Consider the following 17,204-nt stretch of genomic DNA (forward strand, 5'->3'; position numbering starts at 1 on the left):
GAATGAAGGGTTACAGGTTCGATTCCAGGTCAAGGGCACATTCCTGGGTTGCAGGTTCAGTCCCCAGCCAGGGTTGTACACCAGGGTTGTATGGGAGGCAATCAATCGATGTCTTTCTCTCTCACATTGATGTTTTTCTCTCTCTCCCACTCTAAAAAATAAAGAAAAAAATCTTCAGGTGAGGATTAAGCAAAAAAGGAAGGAAGGAAGGAAGGAAGGAAGGAAGGAAGGAAGGAAGGAAGGAAGGAAGGAAGGAAGGAAAAGAGGGAGGAAGGAAGGAAAGGAGGGAGGGAGGGAAGGAAGGAAAGAAAAAAATACCATTTGAGCTTTATTAACAGAGAATTACAGTATTCAGAGCCAAAGCCTACTCAGTGCAGGGCTGATCACTTTTGTCCATCTTTTCCCACTTGGATAAAACCTCATGAGGATAGATTCTCTGTCTGTCATGTTGATCACTGTTTTCTGGGCCTAAAACAGTGCTGGCACATAGTAGATGCTCAACAAATATTTATTAAATAAATAAATGATTTTAAAAAGGCCAAAGAATGAACCTTACTCCAATGCCAATGGGCAATTCCGAACTCTAAGACCAATTGACAATCTACTAGGCTTCAAAGATTATACTCCCTTTATGGTTGTTATTTTGTGATAAAACAATTTTTAGAAATTCTAATAATTTTTTTAAAAATTTTGATTTGTTGTTGTTAATCCTCTCCCAGAAATATTTTTCCATTGATTTTTAGAAAGAGTGGGGGGGGGGGAGAAAGAGAGAGAGAGAAACATCCCTGAGAGAAACACATCGAATGGTTGCCTCCAACACAACCCCAACTGGGACCGGGGATCAAACCTGCAACCCAGTTACATACCCGTGACTGGGAATCAAACCTATGACCCTTCAGTTCACAGGCTGACACTCTAACCACTGAGCAAACTGTCTAGGGCTAAATTCTGATTTTTTAGGTGGATGAACAGATAACTAGAATCTATAAAAGAAGTTCTTCCAACAACCAACCTGAATTCTCCCTGCTACATTTGCGGCCTATTTTTGTCTCAGTGCCTGGAACCAAAAAACATGCTTGGGAAGCATTTCTCAAGTCCCATCTGAGTTTCACTCTTAGTCCATCCTCTCTGTCATCAATATTGACTGTCCTCTGGCAGCCCCCAAAGTCTCTACATCCATATCTGAGCTCTGTTTCCCAAAGGGCCAAGACAGTTCTGTAACAGAAGCTGTAAGCACTGCCTGGCATACTACATCAGCCATTAAACTCAGGCCCTTTGCTCAATTAAAAAAAAAAAAAAAGACCAGCAGAAAGCATACTTACTAATATAGGCTAAGGTGGTTCAGTTGGCTGTGCATGTGGATGGGGTAGGTCTCTGCCAGGTGAATCAGCTTTTCTATTGCTTCGTAGATGAAAATAATGCAAATCAGGGAGGCAAAGGCTTCTTCAGTGAAGCGGGTAATGTAGCAGACAAGGGAACTGGCATCAGTTGCCACAAGGACAATACATAGGAAGGCGGTCCACAGTCCGATACAAGCACGCAAGGAGAGGTATGAAAGAGCGTAGTCTCTGAAACAAGACCAAAGTTCATCAAGAAGCATGGATGGATGGCATTAGGAGACAAAGGGTCAGAAACACGGTTAGTTCATCTCATATTATTCATGCCAGTATTGCAACCCAATTTCTCCCTAATTCTAACTGAACTTCACTTTTTTTTTTAAGGCTACCCTGGGACGTTGTGACAAAGATTTGCTTCATGGGTGGTATCTGCTGTAGCAAGGACATGGAAACTGGAGAATTGTCCCACACACATATCTGCCATTACTGCCCAACAAGATTAAGATCTTATTCTTGCAGTTAAGAAAAAAGAGCTGTATGGCCCTTGTTCCATGTGCTCCTATTTCTAATACAAAATGAAAAAAAAAGTCTATTAAAAAATCGTTCTAAGAAATGAGGACATTGTTGAACGCCCACCACCAGCAACCAGAATTAAAGGGGTATATCAGGCGAAACGAAAAACTAACTTGAAATGGAGGAGTTTGAATTATTTAGGGAAAGCTTTTTTAAAGATAAAGTAAAGATTTAAATAATGGCCGAGGGGCATTAATAAAACTCTTTAAGACTAGAAGATCTCCCGCCTAGCTGGTGTGGTTCAGTTGGTTGGAGTGTCATCTCATACACCAAAGGTTGCAGGTTCGATCCCCAGTCAGGGCTTGTATGGGATATTTCTTTCTCTCTCTCTCCCTCTCCCCATCTCTCAAAAATCAATAAAAACATATATTCTAGTGAGGATTTAAAAAAAAAAGACTAGAAGATCTGCTGTTTTAGGTATGGTACCACCCAGAGGCAGGACAACAGACCAAATGATGTTCTTCCTTCAGGTTTTTACCATCCAGAATGATATTTGCCTACTTATACTCCACCTGGGACACTGGAATTGAACCCTAACAGCACAATAACACATCCAGTTAGAGTTTTCAGAAAATCAAGTGTCTTACTTGCAGAATTTGAACAAAATCTTTTCAAAAACAAGCACCGGCCCAGTGCTTCCCAGGATGGTGAGAGCCTGTCCCGCAAACAAGGAATAGGCAATTCCAGTCATGGAGGCTCCGAACAAGGATTCAATTGCACTCTGAGGGGGAAAAAAAAAAAAATCACTGAATCCACAGCTCATCTGCAATGAGCAATGTGGGCTTATACACATTCCTGACTTAGCTCTCATGTGCACCCCGATGGATCATTTGCTTGTATTTCATCTTAGCCAGAGTGATGTGTACACACTGTCTAATACTCCTGTAAATGGTATCACTCTGGTAATTCAGAAGCCCAAATCCATCCACATCTGATTCCTTAACTAAGTCCTGTTCCGCAGTGACTCACTTCAGTAGATTGTACAGAAAGCACATTGATATCATTCACACTATGGGCTGTCATACAGAGTCACCAACATCTTATTTTCAAATGACATTAATATATTATTTTCCATCCTTGGAGCAATGGGCAATTCAACTGGGCAATCAGCTAGTGAAATTGATATTCAAGTATAAGTGAATGTGTTCTAAAGGAAGAACTGTGTTGCTGCATGGTATGAAGTCAGAATACACAGTAATTCAATAGAAAGACTACAGTCTCCTTAGTCCTAGCCTAGGCCCTTTCTCTCCCAGTGGACTTGACAGCCACCACAATATTTCAAGTCTTCTTTGGGACCATTAGGAGTGGTTAAAAGTTCTTACTATGCGTCCCTCAGTGGCCTCTCCGAGTAATCCCCCAAAGGTGATGACAGGTGACATGCAGGCACAGTACAGGAACAGAAAGGAGGCCAAACACTGTAAACTGAGTGCATCCCGGTAGTCACTCCAGTACCAGGGGGTCTTCCGCTTGATGTCCAGCACCAAGCCCCCAAAAAGCCTGTGGAAACATGGCAGAGAGGCTTCTAGCACAGTCCCTCTTGCACAGAAGCATATGAACAGCACACATTTAAAAGCACTCAAGTACAAGGGATCTGTTCTAGGGTCAACACAGATTCTATTTGCAAACAAGGCATGGATATGAATGATTATTCCAAGCATAAAATGAATTAATCTAGGTGTGCATATTATCCATTCAATAGAAAGTTCCAAAAAATTAACATGAAATTAAATATTAGCTTCAAACTTCAAATCTGAGCTGTTAGGAGGAAATGTACAAAACCTATTCAAGGAATTAAAATTGTTAGTTTTATTACATCTTTTCTAGATAAAACGCCTCTTTCACATGCAATTTCTACTCTGAATAACTACCCACCTTATGCTTGAGAAATGAGCATAATTCATTCATGCTGTGGACAAGTAGAAGATACTTTGTGCCAGGCACTGTGCCAGGTTCTGGAGATGCAGCAGTAAGCAAAACAAACACAGCCCTTCTCTCCAGGACCAAAGGTCTAGTGCAGGAGACAGGCAGTACTGTGGGGTGCCACGGCAGCACGGGACAGGTAGGGGCATTTCAGCGAGGGCTCGGAGAATGGCCCAGGAGTTAGCCTGAAGAGGAGGGGGGCTAGCATGGATGAAACTTAGAGGTAAGAACTCAAAGCAGGTTTGAGGTTCTGAAAGAGATGTGGCTGGATAAGACAATGTGAGGGGCAAATACCAATAGCCGAGACTGGAGAAGCTAGAAAATCTGAGCCACAAAAAGCTCTGGAAACTGTTTTAAGGAATTAGAACTTTATCCTAATGGCATGTCAATTCACTGAAGGACTGTAAACAGGGGAGCAATATAATTAAACCTGCATTCTGGAAGGATCACTCTGGTAGGAGCATAATGAATGGAACACAAGGCAAGACTAGAGGCAATAGATTAGGATAAGGAGAAGTGGATTCAGGGGCTAATCAGGAGTTAGAATCAACAGAACTTGGTGGGAAGACTTCAGGGCCTCTGTCCACTTCTCAAGGATGAGACAGATCAAGTGCAAGATATCTCACACCAAGGGTGAGTAGTGTTCCCACAATGAGTTGCTTCTAAGAGTGGAATAACTGCACCGTGGTGAAAGTTGTCAGGTGAATAAGAGAAACAGCCATTCAGCATTCTACAGGACAATTTGCCTGGTTTCTTCTACAAATCAATGGCATAGAAAAAAAGGCGGGATGGCTGTAATAGAATGGAAATATAATAACCAAATGCAAACCATGACTGGATCCTATGTTAAACAAATTAACTCTAAAAAGGTGCTGCACATGGAATGAGCAATATTTAAATATAAAGAATTATTGTTAATTTTGTTAGATTTAATAATGGCATGGTAGTTGTTTTTAAAATGTCTGTATCAAATGAAGATACATACTGAAGTAATTACAAGTAAAATGACGTGCTATCGGTGATTTGGTTTAAAATCTAGAAAACATAAAAATAAAGCAATTAAATGGGGAAAAATAGGTGAAACAAGACTGACAAAATGTTGATAACAGTTGATGGGTACATAGAAGGTTCATTACACCATTCTCTCTTCTTTATCTGTTTGAAATTTTCTAAGGTAAAAGCTTAAAAAAAACAATCTAGCCCAACTGGTGTGGCTCAGTTGAGTGTCGACCCATGCACTAAGAGGGAGCCGGTTCAATTCCCAGTCAGGACACATGCCCAGGTTGTGGGCCCGATCCCCAGTGAAGGGCATGCAAGAGGCAACCAATCGATGTTCTCTCTCATTGATGTTTCTATCTCTCTCTCCCCCTCACTTCCTCTCTCTCTCTAAAATCAATAAAGGGAAAAAAAATTTAAAAATAATCTATTCTCTCATAAAAGCAAATTTGGCCAGCCCTTCCTTCCTTCCTCCCTTCCTCCCTTCTTTTCTTCCTCCCTTCCTTCCTTCCTCCCTTCTTTTCTTCCTCCCTTCCTTTCTCTTTTTAGGCCTGGAGGTGTACCACAAGGTCTGCAACCTGTATGCTGGGGAAAATACACAACAAGCTCTCTTTCTCCATGCAAAAACTCTCGCTCATCTGGCTAGGTACAATGAGTGTGCTGGTAGACACAGGGAAGACACTGTTCTATCATATCCACTTGCTCTTTCCTCTGGATTGGGTGGACATAGCTGTGATTCACCCTTTCTCAGTTTACAGCAGTAACATCCCAGTGTGGATCTGGGCTTAGGGGAGAGTAGCAGAGCCAGCCTTGTGGCCTGCTTTGGTTTTAGCCTGTCTGGCATACCTACTTAGGAAGGGACAATTTATAGGGTCCAACCTAGAGCACAAGAGATCTGCCTCAGGGTTTGAAACCAAGGCTCCAGTTTGTAATAAAGTGTTTTTTCTTGTTTTCTTGTCTGGGTAAATAGCCCCTTAAGGAACTTACAGGCAGCTGCAATTAGTCTGGGGCAAGATTCTAGTGTTTCTGGGTCCTTGGCCAACATAGCATCTTAGTACCACGAGAATATCACCCTCAATCACTAATGACCATCCTCTGAAGGATATTATTCTGACAGAAGAATCTCCTACAATAATGAGCCTCACCACACTGAGACAACCTGAGATGCTGCCATGATTGGTCAGCCCCTGGACGCAGGAGGCACCTTCAGGGAAGAGTGTCGGTGAGTAACAAACAAAAGATTCATGTGAAATGGATTTATGAGAAGCCGTAGAGAGGACATCTGTCTGCCTAGCAGTAATTAAAAGGGAAGAGAACAGCTCTGAGGCTCTTATTGATAATATAACTAAAAATTAATAAAATAATTTCCTAACACTGTTTATGGAGTCAGCCACATTCCTCACTCATGCAGAAAATCAGACCATAATTGCACATCTACCACAGATGTTAATCAGATATGGAATTTCCCCCCACGTTTTAGATTTCCTTTCCCTTCAACACTACCTTTAATGTTCAAATTGAGATGAGGTAGGAGGCACACAGGAACATGAATTTAAGCTGGATGCAACAAAGACTTACCTGAGCAGAGGGTCACTAGGCTCTGGAGCACTGACTTACAAAGCCCTTATCTGAAGGGCTTTAGGGACAGGACAGCCATCCATTTGTCTGGTGTGCTTTGGAAGAAACCTGTTTGAAGTGTTGAGGGGATCATAGAGATAGCAGCTCCTGATTCTTTTTTTTTTTATTAACCCTTCCCAAAAGTGGCATCCACAATTAAGTGCATAAATTTACCTTGGAAACTCCCTTTCCAGAGTACCTTCTCTGCTGTGAAGCATCTGGCCTAGGAACAGTCTGTCAGACTTCCTCTCGCTGTGTACAGGAGCGCACTGCATCACTGCCTATGCCAGCATCTAAGATGCTATCTGAGCCCTGGCTTGGTGACCAGGGAACACAAGACTCAGAGTGCTGTTTGCAACTCTGTCTCCTTTCCCCGTCTTAGAGTCTGCACTCCCACATTTCCAATACCTCTCCATCCAACGAAAACGGTAGCCTCCAAGTCTCCAAGTTCTACCCCAGGTTGTGCACCACCTCAAAGAAACACAACTAATAGTGTGAAGAATCATAAAACCCAGGCTAATGTATTTTAGTCTGTGCAGTCCAAGAGGGTCCAGAAAATTCTTGAATGTCCATCTGCAGGGGAAGGTTCACATTCACCCCCTACATAAATTGAGATTGGAGAAGAGGCCAGAGCTAGCATGGAAGGATAGTCCCTGATATAGGCATTAGGTCACCGGCCTAAAATAGGAGCAAAGCAAAGTGTTTTGGGGTCTTTTACAAAGGGCTCTGAGGAAAACTTCAGGAGCTTAGGAAGAGAAAGCATCTCCCACACCAAGCATGAATGATCCTCCCTCCTTCCCTCCCTCTCTCCCTCCCTCCCCCTCCCCCCTTCCTTCCTTCTTCCATTCAAAGCTCTCTCTCTCATCTGGCTAGGTACGATGAGTGTGCAGATGGACACAGGGCAGACACTGGACAAAAGTGGGCTCTGAGCTCAAATAACCTTTCCTCTTTCAGCTTTGTCAATTCCAGAAGTTCCTGACATGACATTATGGAAGAACTTCCTCAAACTTCATTTGAATTTGTGAGTAAAGCCATTTGTTTTTGGTGGGTAAACATTCGATGGTCCTAGCTATATAGAATTTTTTGGGAGGATGTCAGGTACCATTCCTAAGGTTCTATAACTATTGAAATCCAATCTAATAGTCTCCTAAACCCCCTATGAAGTTGATTATAGGGGACCCCACTCAAAAGGCCTGAAACTCAAGTTTCCTCTCCTCTCTCTGACACCAAAAGAAACCTGAAGTCTTACCTCTGCGTGGATTATCTATTTGGAGGAAGTCTTACTGCCCTCTTTTCTCCTACTTTCAAACTCTAAATCCTGGGGTGAAGATACCCTTTATATTCAAAAGATAAATCATAACTCTTAAATATTATCAAATCCATACCCCAAGACTCTTCTCCTTAAAAACTACCACCTCCTCTAAGACAGTCTCAATCCTGGAATCTATTCCAAGGACAGATGCTTCCCTTGAACTGCCTCTTGATACCAGGCCTCCTCACCCAATTCAGACCCCTCTCCACTTAAAAGAAAATGTTACACTTACTCTTAGAGGTTATTCCTTCTTTTCAGTGACCCTTCCATCAAAGGGATCCTCCATTCCTCCAGTGATGCCCTTCCCAGAACTTAACCTATCTTTCCCCATCCTCAATGCATTCCTCCAACCCAGAATCACACTCCCCTATCAGGCCACTGCTAATTAAGTGTGATTCTCTCCAGCTCCTCAGTCTCCTCTTACTCCCTCTCTCCCTGAATTTCCAAGAATGGAAAAAGAAATCACTCTCCACAAATAAACAAAACAAACACCTGAGTTTCCACTGGGTGGGGTACTAAAGATAGAAAAATAAGGAAAGCAATTGTAAGCAAGGAGAAAAAAAATAAAGTGAAAACAAAGGAGTAGAAAATGTTAAAAACTTCTTTCCATGATCTGAGTCTTGTTCTGAGAATCTCCTCCTCCCAGCAGATCATTCTTAGACAAGCACAACTTACAGAGCCAGGACCACAGTCTCACCTTCTCCCATTATCTGGGGGATACCAGTGGATATCACCCCAACCCAAAATCTCATCCTCTTTTACTACCACCTTACTTGGCAAATAAAACTTCCTAGTCTGGGGACCTGCTTCCCTCACCTACCACAGAACCTCCTTCTTGAACATAACCCTTAAAATCTTGGCCTAGAAGAACAGATTTCCTATTCTGAGACACACACCTAAAATAGTACCTATTTTTCTACCCTAAGGGAGTTTCATAAAATAATCGCTCAATACTTATCCATACCTGGTCCATTCATATTTCTGAATAGGCATCATTCTAAAAGTATTCATTCATTCATTCATTCATTCATTCATTCATTCATTCATTCAATATTGAGTGCCTGCTCTGTGCAGGGCTCTTTGCTGGGTTCTAGGAATATAATGGGGGTCCCAGCCCTTATGGAGCAAATATTCTAGCAGGAAAGACAATGAATCAAGCAATAATAATAAAGTATAATAAGAGGGCTAGGGGTAGGATGGCAGGCAGGCAAGGGGCAGAGCTCAAAGCTGTGACAACACATAGCAGGAACATGTAACCTCATCTACAGAGAGTCCCGGAAGGCTTTCCTAAAGAAGTGATACCTAACCCGAGTTCAAGGATAAGTATCAGGTTAGCCTGGAGATGAGGAAGGAGAACAATGTGTGGAAAGAACTGAAGGTGAGACAACATGGTAGGTGGTCTGAGAAACTTGAATGAGTGAATACAATATTTGGTATATTCATAACACTTATAGTCAATGGTTCCATTTGAAAAGTCATTCCCAGCCAATTAAGATCCAACAGAGAAGAAGGCTGAAAGCAAAAGGATGACTCATTGCTTTACGGGATGTCTGCCCAGCAGGCAGCATCATCTGTAAAACATCTCAGAACTTACCGCCCAGTGCGCTGCAGTTCTGGCCCGCTGTGGCCCCCGTGTGGTTCTGGTTCTATGTGGCAAACGTTTCCATTTGGAACACCAGGCATTTTCCTTTTTTCCTTTTAACAGATGACCACAAAATTAATTAGTTCAACCATCTAGTCTGTTCTTTCTCTAACAGGGGGGAGTGGAAAATAATCCAAAAGCAGCCAAAAAAAAATGCCCGAGTGTTTGCAGCTTTGAAATGCACTCATTGATTTGGGGCAGTTTGTCAACTTTCCTGAAGAAAAACAACATAATTTCTCCACCTATCTACTAGTATCTGATTTCTTACTCTGCCTTGCCCAGAAACAGAAAAATGGAGGCTTTGGCATCAGATATAACCTAAATTCCAGTTTCAAATATGCCTTTATATAATCTTACTTTACCTTAAAACCCTGAAGATTGTTTTACTCTTTATTCATAAAACTAAGGATAACAATACCTATTTGGGGATGTTGCTGAGAAAATTGGATTAGCATATGTAAAACACCTGGCTTACTGTCCAGTGCATAGTAGGAGTACCCTTCCCATCTTACCTGTCAAAAAAGTATGGGGAACTCTATTTGCTCTCTCTATATAACTTGCTCTTTTCATTTAAAATGGCTTATTCATGATATACTCCCAAAAAATGTCCTTCCCTCTCCTCTCTGCCATTCCACATCAATTCTACCAAAGTTGCCTTAAAATTCATCCTGGGTAATCCTGACTGAACCTATCACATCTGAGCCAATCTGTATTACTGCATATTCATTTTTTATTACTTTTCTGATATTCTAGGTGCCCTGAAACAGAGCCACATGTTGACTTATTTAACATATACACAACATGGCCTTTGCTTTGTCCACGGTTGGGCACTCAATGACACTAAGCCACCACTGGCAAACGCATATACATTACCTGGGAAGGGACGTTTTTGGGTGGTTCAATTCTAATGGAAGGGTCCCACTCCCCTGGAGGAAGCACCGTCACTTGGTCTAGGAACTCATCAATCCCTGCCAGGAGATCATCTCGCTCTTTTGCCTTATATGCCACATCATGAAAAATCTACAGAGAAGAAAAAACCCTCAGGAAAGGTGAAAATGGCTTTACTTAAAACAATCACCAATGGATATGGTGAAGAATTAATACAACCTCTTGGTTTTTATTTCTGTCATGGGGATCTAACATGTAGAAAACTTTAGCACTTAGAGAAGTGTAAGGATTTTTAAAAATAAAACTAAAAATGAAATAAATAAATAAATAAATAAATAAATAAATAAATAAATAAATACATGTCTATTTATATAAGAAGAGATAAGACAGCCCTGGCAGGTCTGGCTCAGTGGTTGGAGTGTCGGTCTGTGAACCAGAGAGTCCCGGGTTCGGTTCCCGCTTGGGACACGCATGCGCGCGTGCACACACACACACACACACACAGAAGAGATAAGACATTTGTATAAGACAGTCCATAATTCTACAGTTGTATAATTCTGTTATCTCCTCAAAGAATGGAATAAAAGATACGATGCATGGAAAACTTTTCCTGATCATAATGCTTGAAAAAAGTGGATGAAAATACTAATGAAGGTTCCTCCATGAAATAAGCCTCCCAATCAAAGAGAGCTGATTAAACAGCCTCCATCCCCTCTGCCTGCTAAGACATATGACTTGAAATCCCTGCTTTGCAACTTACATGAGTAGTGAAGTCCTCACCAGGGTATGCAGTGGGGGTTCAGCCCCAAAGCAGCCAAAAAGTCTACTTTTGTACATTCACACTACAGTGCTGAGCATAAATCCCTGACTTAACAAACTTGTCTCATCTATGTGGAACAGGACTGAGGTTTCTTTATGTAAATAGGTTGGACACATTTAATTAACAATCCTCTCCAGAAAGTTAAGTTAGCCTTAATATCTTTCTCTCTTAGTAGTCTACTTGGAAATAATAATTTTCCAAGAAAAATATTTCTATGCATCCTTGATTATTCAGAAAGGAAGAGATGACATAGGAAGAAAAACTCTCCAAAGGGCTCAGTCTTCCACAATAAGCATTCAGAGAAATAACCAGAACTGCTTCCCAGACGACACTGCAACTTAAATTATTTTATCCCCAACAACTAGCACAGTGCCTGGCACAGAGTAAATACTCAATACATATTTGAGATGAATGAAAGAAAAGCACAAATGGCACATACCTCATCTGTCATGATGGTGGCCATGGATCTGCCAATCTCATGGTACTGCTGACCTTTCCCTACTGGACCCAGTAGGATAAACAGAAATCTGGCAACACACACAAAGGATGAAAGTTTGTAAATAAACATAAAGAACTGGCATCTTCAGTCAGAGAAAGACAAGTATCACATGATCTCACTTATTTGTGGAATATAATGAACAAAATAAGCTGATGGACAAAATAGATTCAGAGACATGGAAGCAGGGAACAGACTATCAAACCTGAGAGGGAAGGGGGCAGGGCAGACAAGGTAGAGATCAACCAAAGAACTTCTATATGCATATATGCATAACCAGTGGAAACAGACAATAGTGTGGTGAAGATGAGGAAGGAGGTGGGACAAGGGGGGTGGAAAGGGGGGACATATGTAATACTTTCAACAATAAAGATAATTTCTTTTAAAGTGGCATCTTACTTCTTTCTAAACAGCAGAACATTTCTCTCTCCTATCAGACAGAAATTATCATTAGTGCCCTGGCTGGTTTGGCTCAGCGGTTAGAGCGTCAGCCTGCGGTCCACAGAGACCCGGGTTCGGTTCCCGCTAAGGGCATGTACCTTGGCTGCAGTTTGTCCCCGGCCCTGGTTGGGTCATGTGGGTGGCGGCCACTCGATGTGTCCCTTTCACATCGATGTTTCTCTCTCTCTATCTGAATAAAAAATGGAAAAATGTCCTCGGTTGAGGATTAAAAAAGAAAAGAAAAGAAATTATCATTAGTATGCCTCTTTTTATTATCACGGCAATAAAAGGAGGTAAACTAATGATGGAGCGATATGAACTGCCTTGATCTAATAATAGCTCCACTATAGGCATTAGAAGCTATTTGCATGACTCCATTCAATAACATGGTTGTAATTCCTAGGATTTTCATAGACACAATTCCTTGCTATAGAATAGACACTCTTTCCAAATGTGGCATTGTAATGCAAATTCAAGGTTATCATCTGAATCTCACTGATTGCTCTAATAAGAAAATCATGGGGAGAGGAAAAGAATAAGGAAGTTGAAATTATCAAGCCCTGGAGAGACGTCTAAATATTATTCTGGACATGTGACTATTCTGTAATTAATGAGGCTGTGAGTCACCTGAATCACCACCTTCAGAATGCATGAATAGCCTTTTGGACAAATGTGGACAACCTGCAAGCCAAACAAATCCTGCCGGAACTGTGGAAAGAGACATCAGTGCCTTTGCAGAGACATTTCCCTGGAATATGGCTCTGTGGAACTGGGAGGGTAAGACAGCCCTTGCTATGCACTTTGAATGCTCCTCAGTTTTCCATTTCCAAGGCTGCAGGTACTGTGCAGTCATAGCCTTAAAAGTCTTAGAATTCTTCTGCATGAAGGTTAACCAAATATACCCCAGTGAGATCGCTGCTGAATTTTAAGTAGCATTCCCCAAATTAATTAATTATCCTAAGTTTTGGTATTAGTTGGTTTCTCCCCTCAGAGAGCACATACATCTGTACTTCGGACAGAATATGCTGAGTTGTGCTGTCTCTGTCTTTACCTTGTTGGGATGGGCACTTCTGTCAGGCCTGAGAGAAGAACAGCTGGAGACAGCCTCACAAAGGCAACGATGGGGCGGTCCAGAGTATCCACTTCGCCAACCAGGACATTTGAGGCCTCTGCCCCAATGGGGATTTTTTTCATGAAATGAAGGTCCACCTGAAAATCCAAAAGAGCCTCTGAGAACCTGGGAGCCATCACTTCAAACATCAATCACCCGTCTCATGCCTTACATTCATCTCATTTTATAATTTAACAAATGTTTTCTCACCCTATTTCATTTGATCCTTACCAGAACTCTGTAAAGTACATAAGAAAGGTCTTATTAGCTCCATTTTTATTTTTAAGAAATGAAGCAACTGAGACCCAGAGAGGTGAAGTTGGCTCGCTCAGGGCCACAGAGCTTTTAAGAGAGAGAATTTAAAGCAGGTGTTCTGATTTGTATTTCATTACACCATGCTTCCTCAAAGAAAAATATTTTTGAAGCTTTAAGTCAAATTTTTCCCATTTTAAAATACTTAAATGTTTTGTCAGAGGTTTCAGGTTTTTATAAGGCTCTGTGCCTTATGAGCAGAGACGTGACCTGGCACTACCTGTATTTTAGAAAGACAGTGTCAAGGATAGACCAGAGCAGGAAGAGGCTGGAAGCAGATCATGGCTTGAACCAGAAACTGCCATGAGGCCTCAGATATCAAAGTCACAGTCCGAAGCACGAAGTCATTTTAGAAGACAGTAGCAAATATATTACTTTGACAAAACCCTTGGAGATAAGGAGGAGCTTGCTGGAGGGCAGGTGCCAAAAAAGAAATCTAAAAAATCTGGAGGTCTGAGTCAGGGAGGATTATCTGTGGCAAGTCTCAGTTTCAGCACGTTGAGCCTGGTGGAAATAACGGATGAGTCAGCCCCATCCAGGCTGGAGTAGAGGGAAGAAGACATGGGCAGGCCTGCTATTCTACAGAAGGGGCTCTGGTCTTGGAAAAAGGGTGTTAAAATACCAAAGCTTACTCTGGGTTCCACTAGAGACACTCTTAAGCCTATAGGCCAACTTCCCATGTCTCTGCTCACCTTGCTTAAATCCACGGGACTGTGTTCACAATTCACTCCATTTTTTACTTCAAGATTTGTAGTTGGAACAGACTGAGGAGACACAGTTTGACCTATTTGGAGAAAAGCAAACAGAATTCTCTGAGTTCCTGCCCTTTCCCGCTCTGACACACCTCATTCATGATTGTTTGGCTATGACTATCTCCTATGCAAAGCTCACATAGAGAAGAGGTTAAAGTGACTAAGAAGCTAGTACCACACATGCCTATCTCCTTACTACTCATTAGTGGTAAAGGGAAAACAGAGGTATTACTACTCCTGCACCTTCTTCCTGAACACCTTTGCAATCCTCTTTTCTTCCTCTATGAAGGTAGTAATCCTTAACCAGAAACGCATATCAGAGACTCCCATGGAGAGCTTTTCAAATGTATAGGTCCCCAGGCATATCCCCTGCACATTGCTATTCAGTAAATATGGAGACAAGGAGACCAATGTAGATTAGGCCCTGACTGGCCACCCAAAATGAAACCCGCAGCAGCTGAAATTCATTAGTGCACCTGGCTAAGGGCCTTAACATGAATTGAGTTATTGAAGCCTCACAATAAATGTATGGAGTAAAACCTATTATTATACTTATTTTACAAAGGAGAAAATGAGACTTAAAGAGGTTTAGAAGATTTCCTAAGATCACACACTTTGCAAGTGGTGAAACCAGAATCTCAAGCCTAGAAGTCTGAGACTAATCTAAGACATTTCTTTACTCTTTAAAAATCTCCAGCTGACCTTCTCTGGCAAAATTATCCCCAAAATGAATATCTTCCAAAAGCCACATCAGTTCTGAGGCCACTCTGGGCTACAAACTCTCACCCTGGGTCCACAGAGGTCTGTCTATGTGAGGCAGATCCCTAGTGCCACAAGAGATAGATGGTCACCAGTCCCAGCCACCCACCTGCCAATCACAAAAAGTAACTATGTCTAAGTGAGCATGGAAGCATATTAGATAAATATAAACCTGCCCTCTAGTAACTTAGTATCTCCAGCTAGTTCCCAAATGTCTGATTAATATAAAGAGAAAACAGTAACTCCTAATAATCTTACCATTTTTATCCATCGAATGTGGATCAGACTGCTTCTTGCCAACCTCAGCAAAGGAACGAACAATGGGAATGAGGTTATTTCTTTTCTTTTCATTCTGATGATGATGCTTTTTGAGAAGGGCTTCCCGTACTTTAACCCTCATGCTGTCACTCAGGTCACTGAACAGCTCTTGCTGGTCCAGGACCAGGTCTGGAAAACAGACACTAACATGAACACTCTGGTGGCCAATGGACCCAAATAGGCCAATGTCAGGTGGGGTAAGGGGTGAGGGTCAAGGAGTAGGAAGAAGTAGTTCAACCACTGTCACTGATATACAGTTTTCTCTTCAGTGCCTGAAATAGCTATTTGATGATAGCAACTGTGGCAAGTAATTATTTATATAGCAAATCATTATTATTAAAAATAGAAATTATTAAGCACTTTGTATGTGCCAGGAACTATATTAGATTATCTAATCTGATCCTTATAAAAACTCTAAAAAGTGACTGGTATAATAATTTCTACAGATCAGGAAACAGGCCCAAACATTACAAAATTCCTCAAGGTCTCATATCTAGTAAGTTGCAGAGCTGGGATTCAAACACAAGACTGTCTGACTCAAAAGTCTACAATATTACCCAGTTTGTTCTGTCATCTGACAAAAGTCCTTTATATTCCCTTCCGCCAAGATTTTAACATTGCTGTGATTCATCACTAACATTAATGCATCAGGTACCTAATGTGGAGAGCCATAGCAGTTTTATTTCAATCCTACATATCTACTCCCAAGCCTCCCCCAAACTTCAACCTATTCTCAACTCCAACTTCATCTATGACTATCTAAGTGCTGGTAGCAATAAAGAAAGTCTATTTCAAATGTTCAAACCAAAGATCCATGTTTCTCTATCTCTAACCTTTGTAAATTGATTGTTTCCTTGCCCCCATATTATAAACATGCTTCAGGACCCTTCATCTTGAAAAAAAAAATCCTCCCCAAGTCCTCCTTTATCTATTTCATTTACCTATCTCTCTCTTTCTCCCTCCCTCCCTCCCAATTTCTCTCCCCTCTCCCCCCCCCCCTTTATTGCTTCAAGTTCTCAAAATAAAAATTCCTCCACCCATTGCAATTTAACTACCTTGAAGAAACTGCTTTTGATAAAATTATCAATAACCTTCCAGTTGCTAAATCTGATGGGTGTTTCTAGTTCTTACCTAACCTGACCTCTCTATAGCATTTGACAGTGATGAATTAAAATTCTCTTCCTTCTTCATTTCTGTAGTGGGTTGAATGGTGACACCCCCCCCCCCAAAAGATATGTCTATGTAACCCCCACACCTGTGAATGTGTTCTTATTTGTAAAAAAAAAAAAAAGGGGGGGGGGGAGTCTTTGCAGAGGTAATTAAGGATCTCTTGATGAGATCATCCTGGATGATACTGACAAATAAGAGAGACACAGATCCTTATAAGACAGACACTAGAAGCTAGAAGTTAGAAACTAGAAGCATCAAGGAATAACTTTCCCCTAGAGTCTTCAGACGGGACACAGGATCCCATCAGTGCAGACCCCTCCCTTGGGTCTCCATGTGATCCCAGAGAGGCAGAATTACTTGGATACTTTAAATGGAGAAAAGTTTGGAGAAATCCTTATATAATCTGTTCAGTCGAACCAAGCTCAGTTGAGGGAAAATTCCTCATGTGCACCCAGATGTTTTCCAAACTCCACCACCAAAACATAGTAGCATAACACTCAACCACTCCACAAAATTCCATCAGACATCTCCCCTTCATATCTTGCTAAAGAAGTTGGGGCATTTTGGCTCAATTTCTTACATGTCTTCCCTAGCTGCTCTATTTTTTTTTTTTTTTTATCCTCACCCGAGGATATTTTTCCATTTTTTGTACAGATAGAGTGGGAGGGAGAGAGAGGAAGGGAGAGAGAGAGAGAAACATCGACGTGAAGGGACACATCGAGTGGCTGCCACCCGCACAA

The 17,204-nt window shown here is 41.5% G+C and overlaps 1 protein-coding gene across 2 annotated transcripts in view; it reads right to left on the minus strand.

Moving 5' to 3' along the window:
- Positions 1 to 17,204, minus strand: part of SLC4A8 (solute carrier family 4 member 8) — an 89,723-nt gene that overhangs the window by 41,537 nt on the left and 30,982 nt on the right. For both annotated transcript variants that reach the window (XM_036251369.1, XM_036251368.1), the window contains exons 6-14: positions 15,235 to 15,423; positions 14,158 to 14,249; positions 13,094 to 13,251; positions 11,545 to 11,632; positions 10,271 to 10,417; positions 9,350 to 9,450; positions 3,233 to 3,407; positions 2,498 to 2,631; positions 1,323 to 1,568 (exon numbers count right to left, since the gene is read on the minus strand). In XM_036251369.1, the coding sequence (XP_036107262.1) occupies positions 1,323 to 1,568; positions 2,498 to 2,631; positions 3,233 to 3,407; positions 9,350 to 9,450; positions 10,271 to 10,417; positions 11,545 to 11,632; positions 13,094 to 13,251; positions 14,158 to 14,249; positions 15,235 to 15,423 (1,330 nt within the window). The remainder of the gene's footprint in view (positions 1 to 1,322; positions 1,569 to 2,497; positions 2,632 to 3,232; positions 3,408 to 9,349; positions 9,451 to 10,270; positions 10,418 to 11,544; positions 11,633 to 13,093; positions 13,252 to 14,157; positions 14,250 to 15,234; positions 15,424 to 17,204) is intronic.

Source organism: Molossus molossus, unplaced genomic scaffold, assembly GCF_014108415.1.
Source record: "Molossus molossus isolate mMolMol1 unplaced genomic scaffold, mMolMol1.p scaffold_m16_p_10, whole genome shotgun sequence".
In the NCBI taxonomy this organism is placed as follows: domain Eukaryota; kingdom Metazoa; phylum Chordata; class Mammalia; order Chiroptera; family Molossidae; genus Molossus; species Molossus molossus.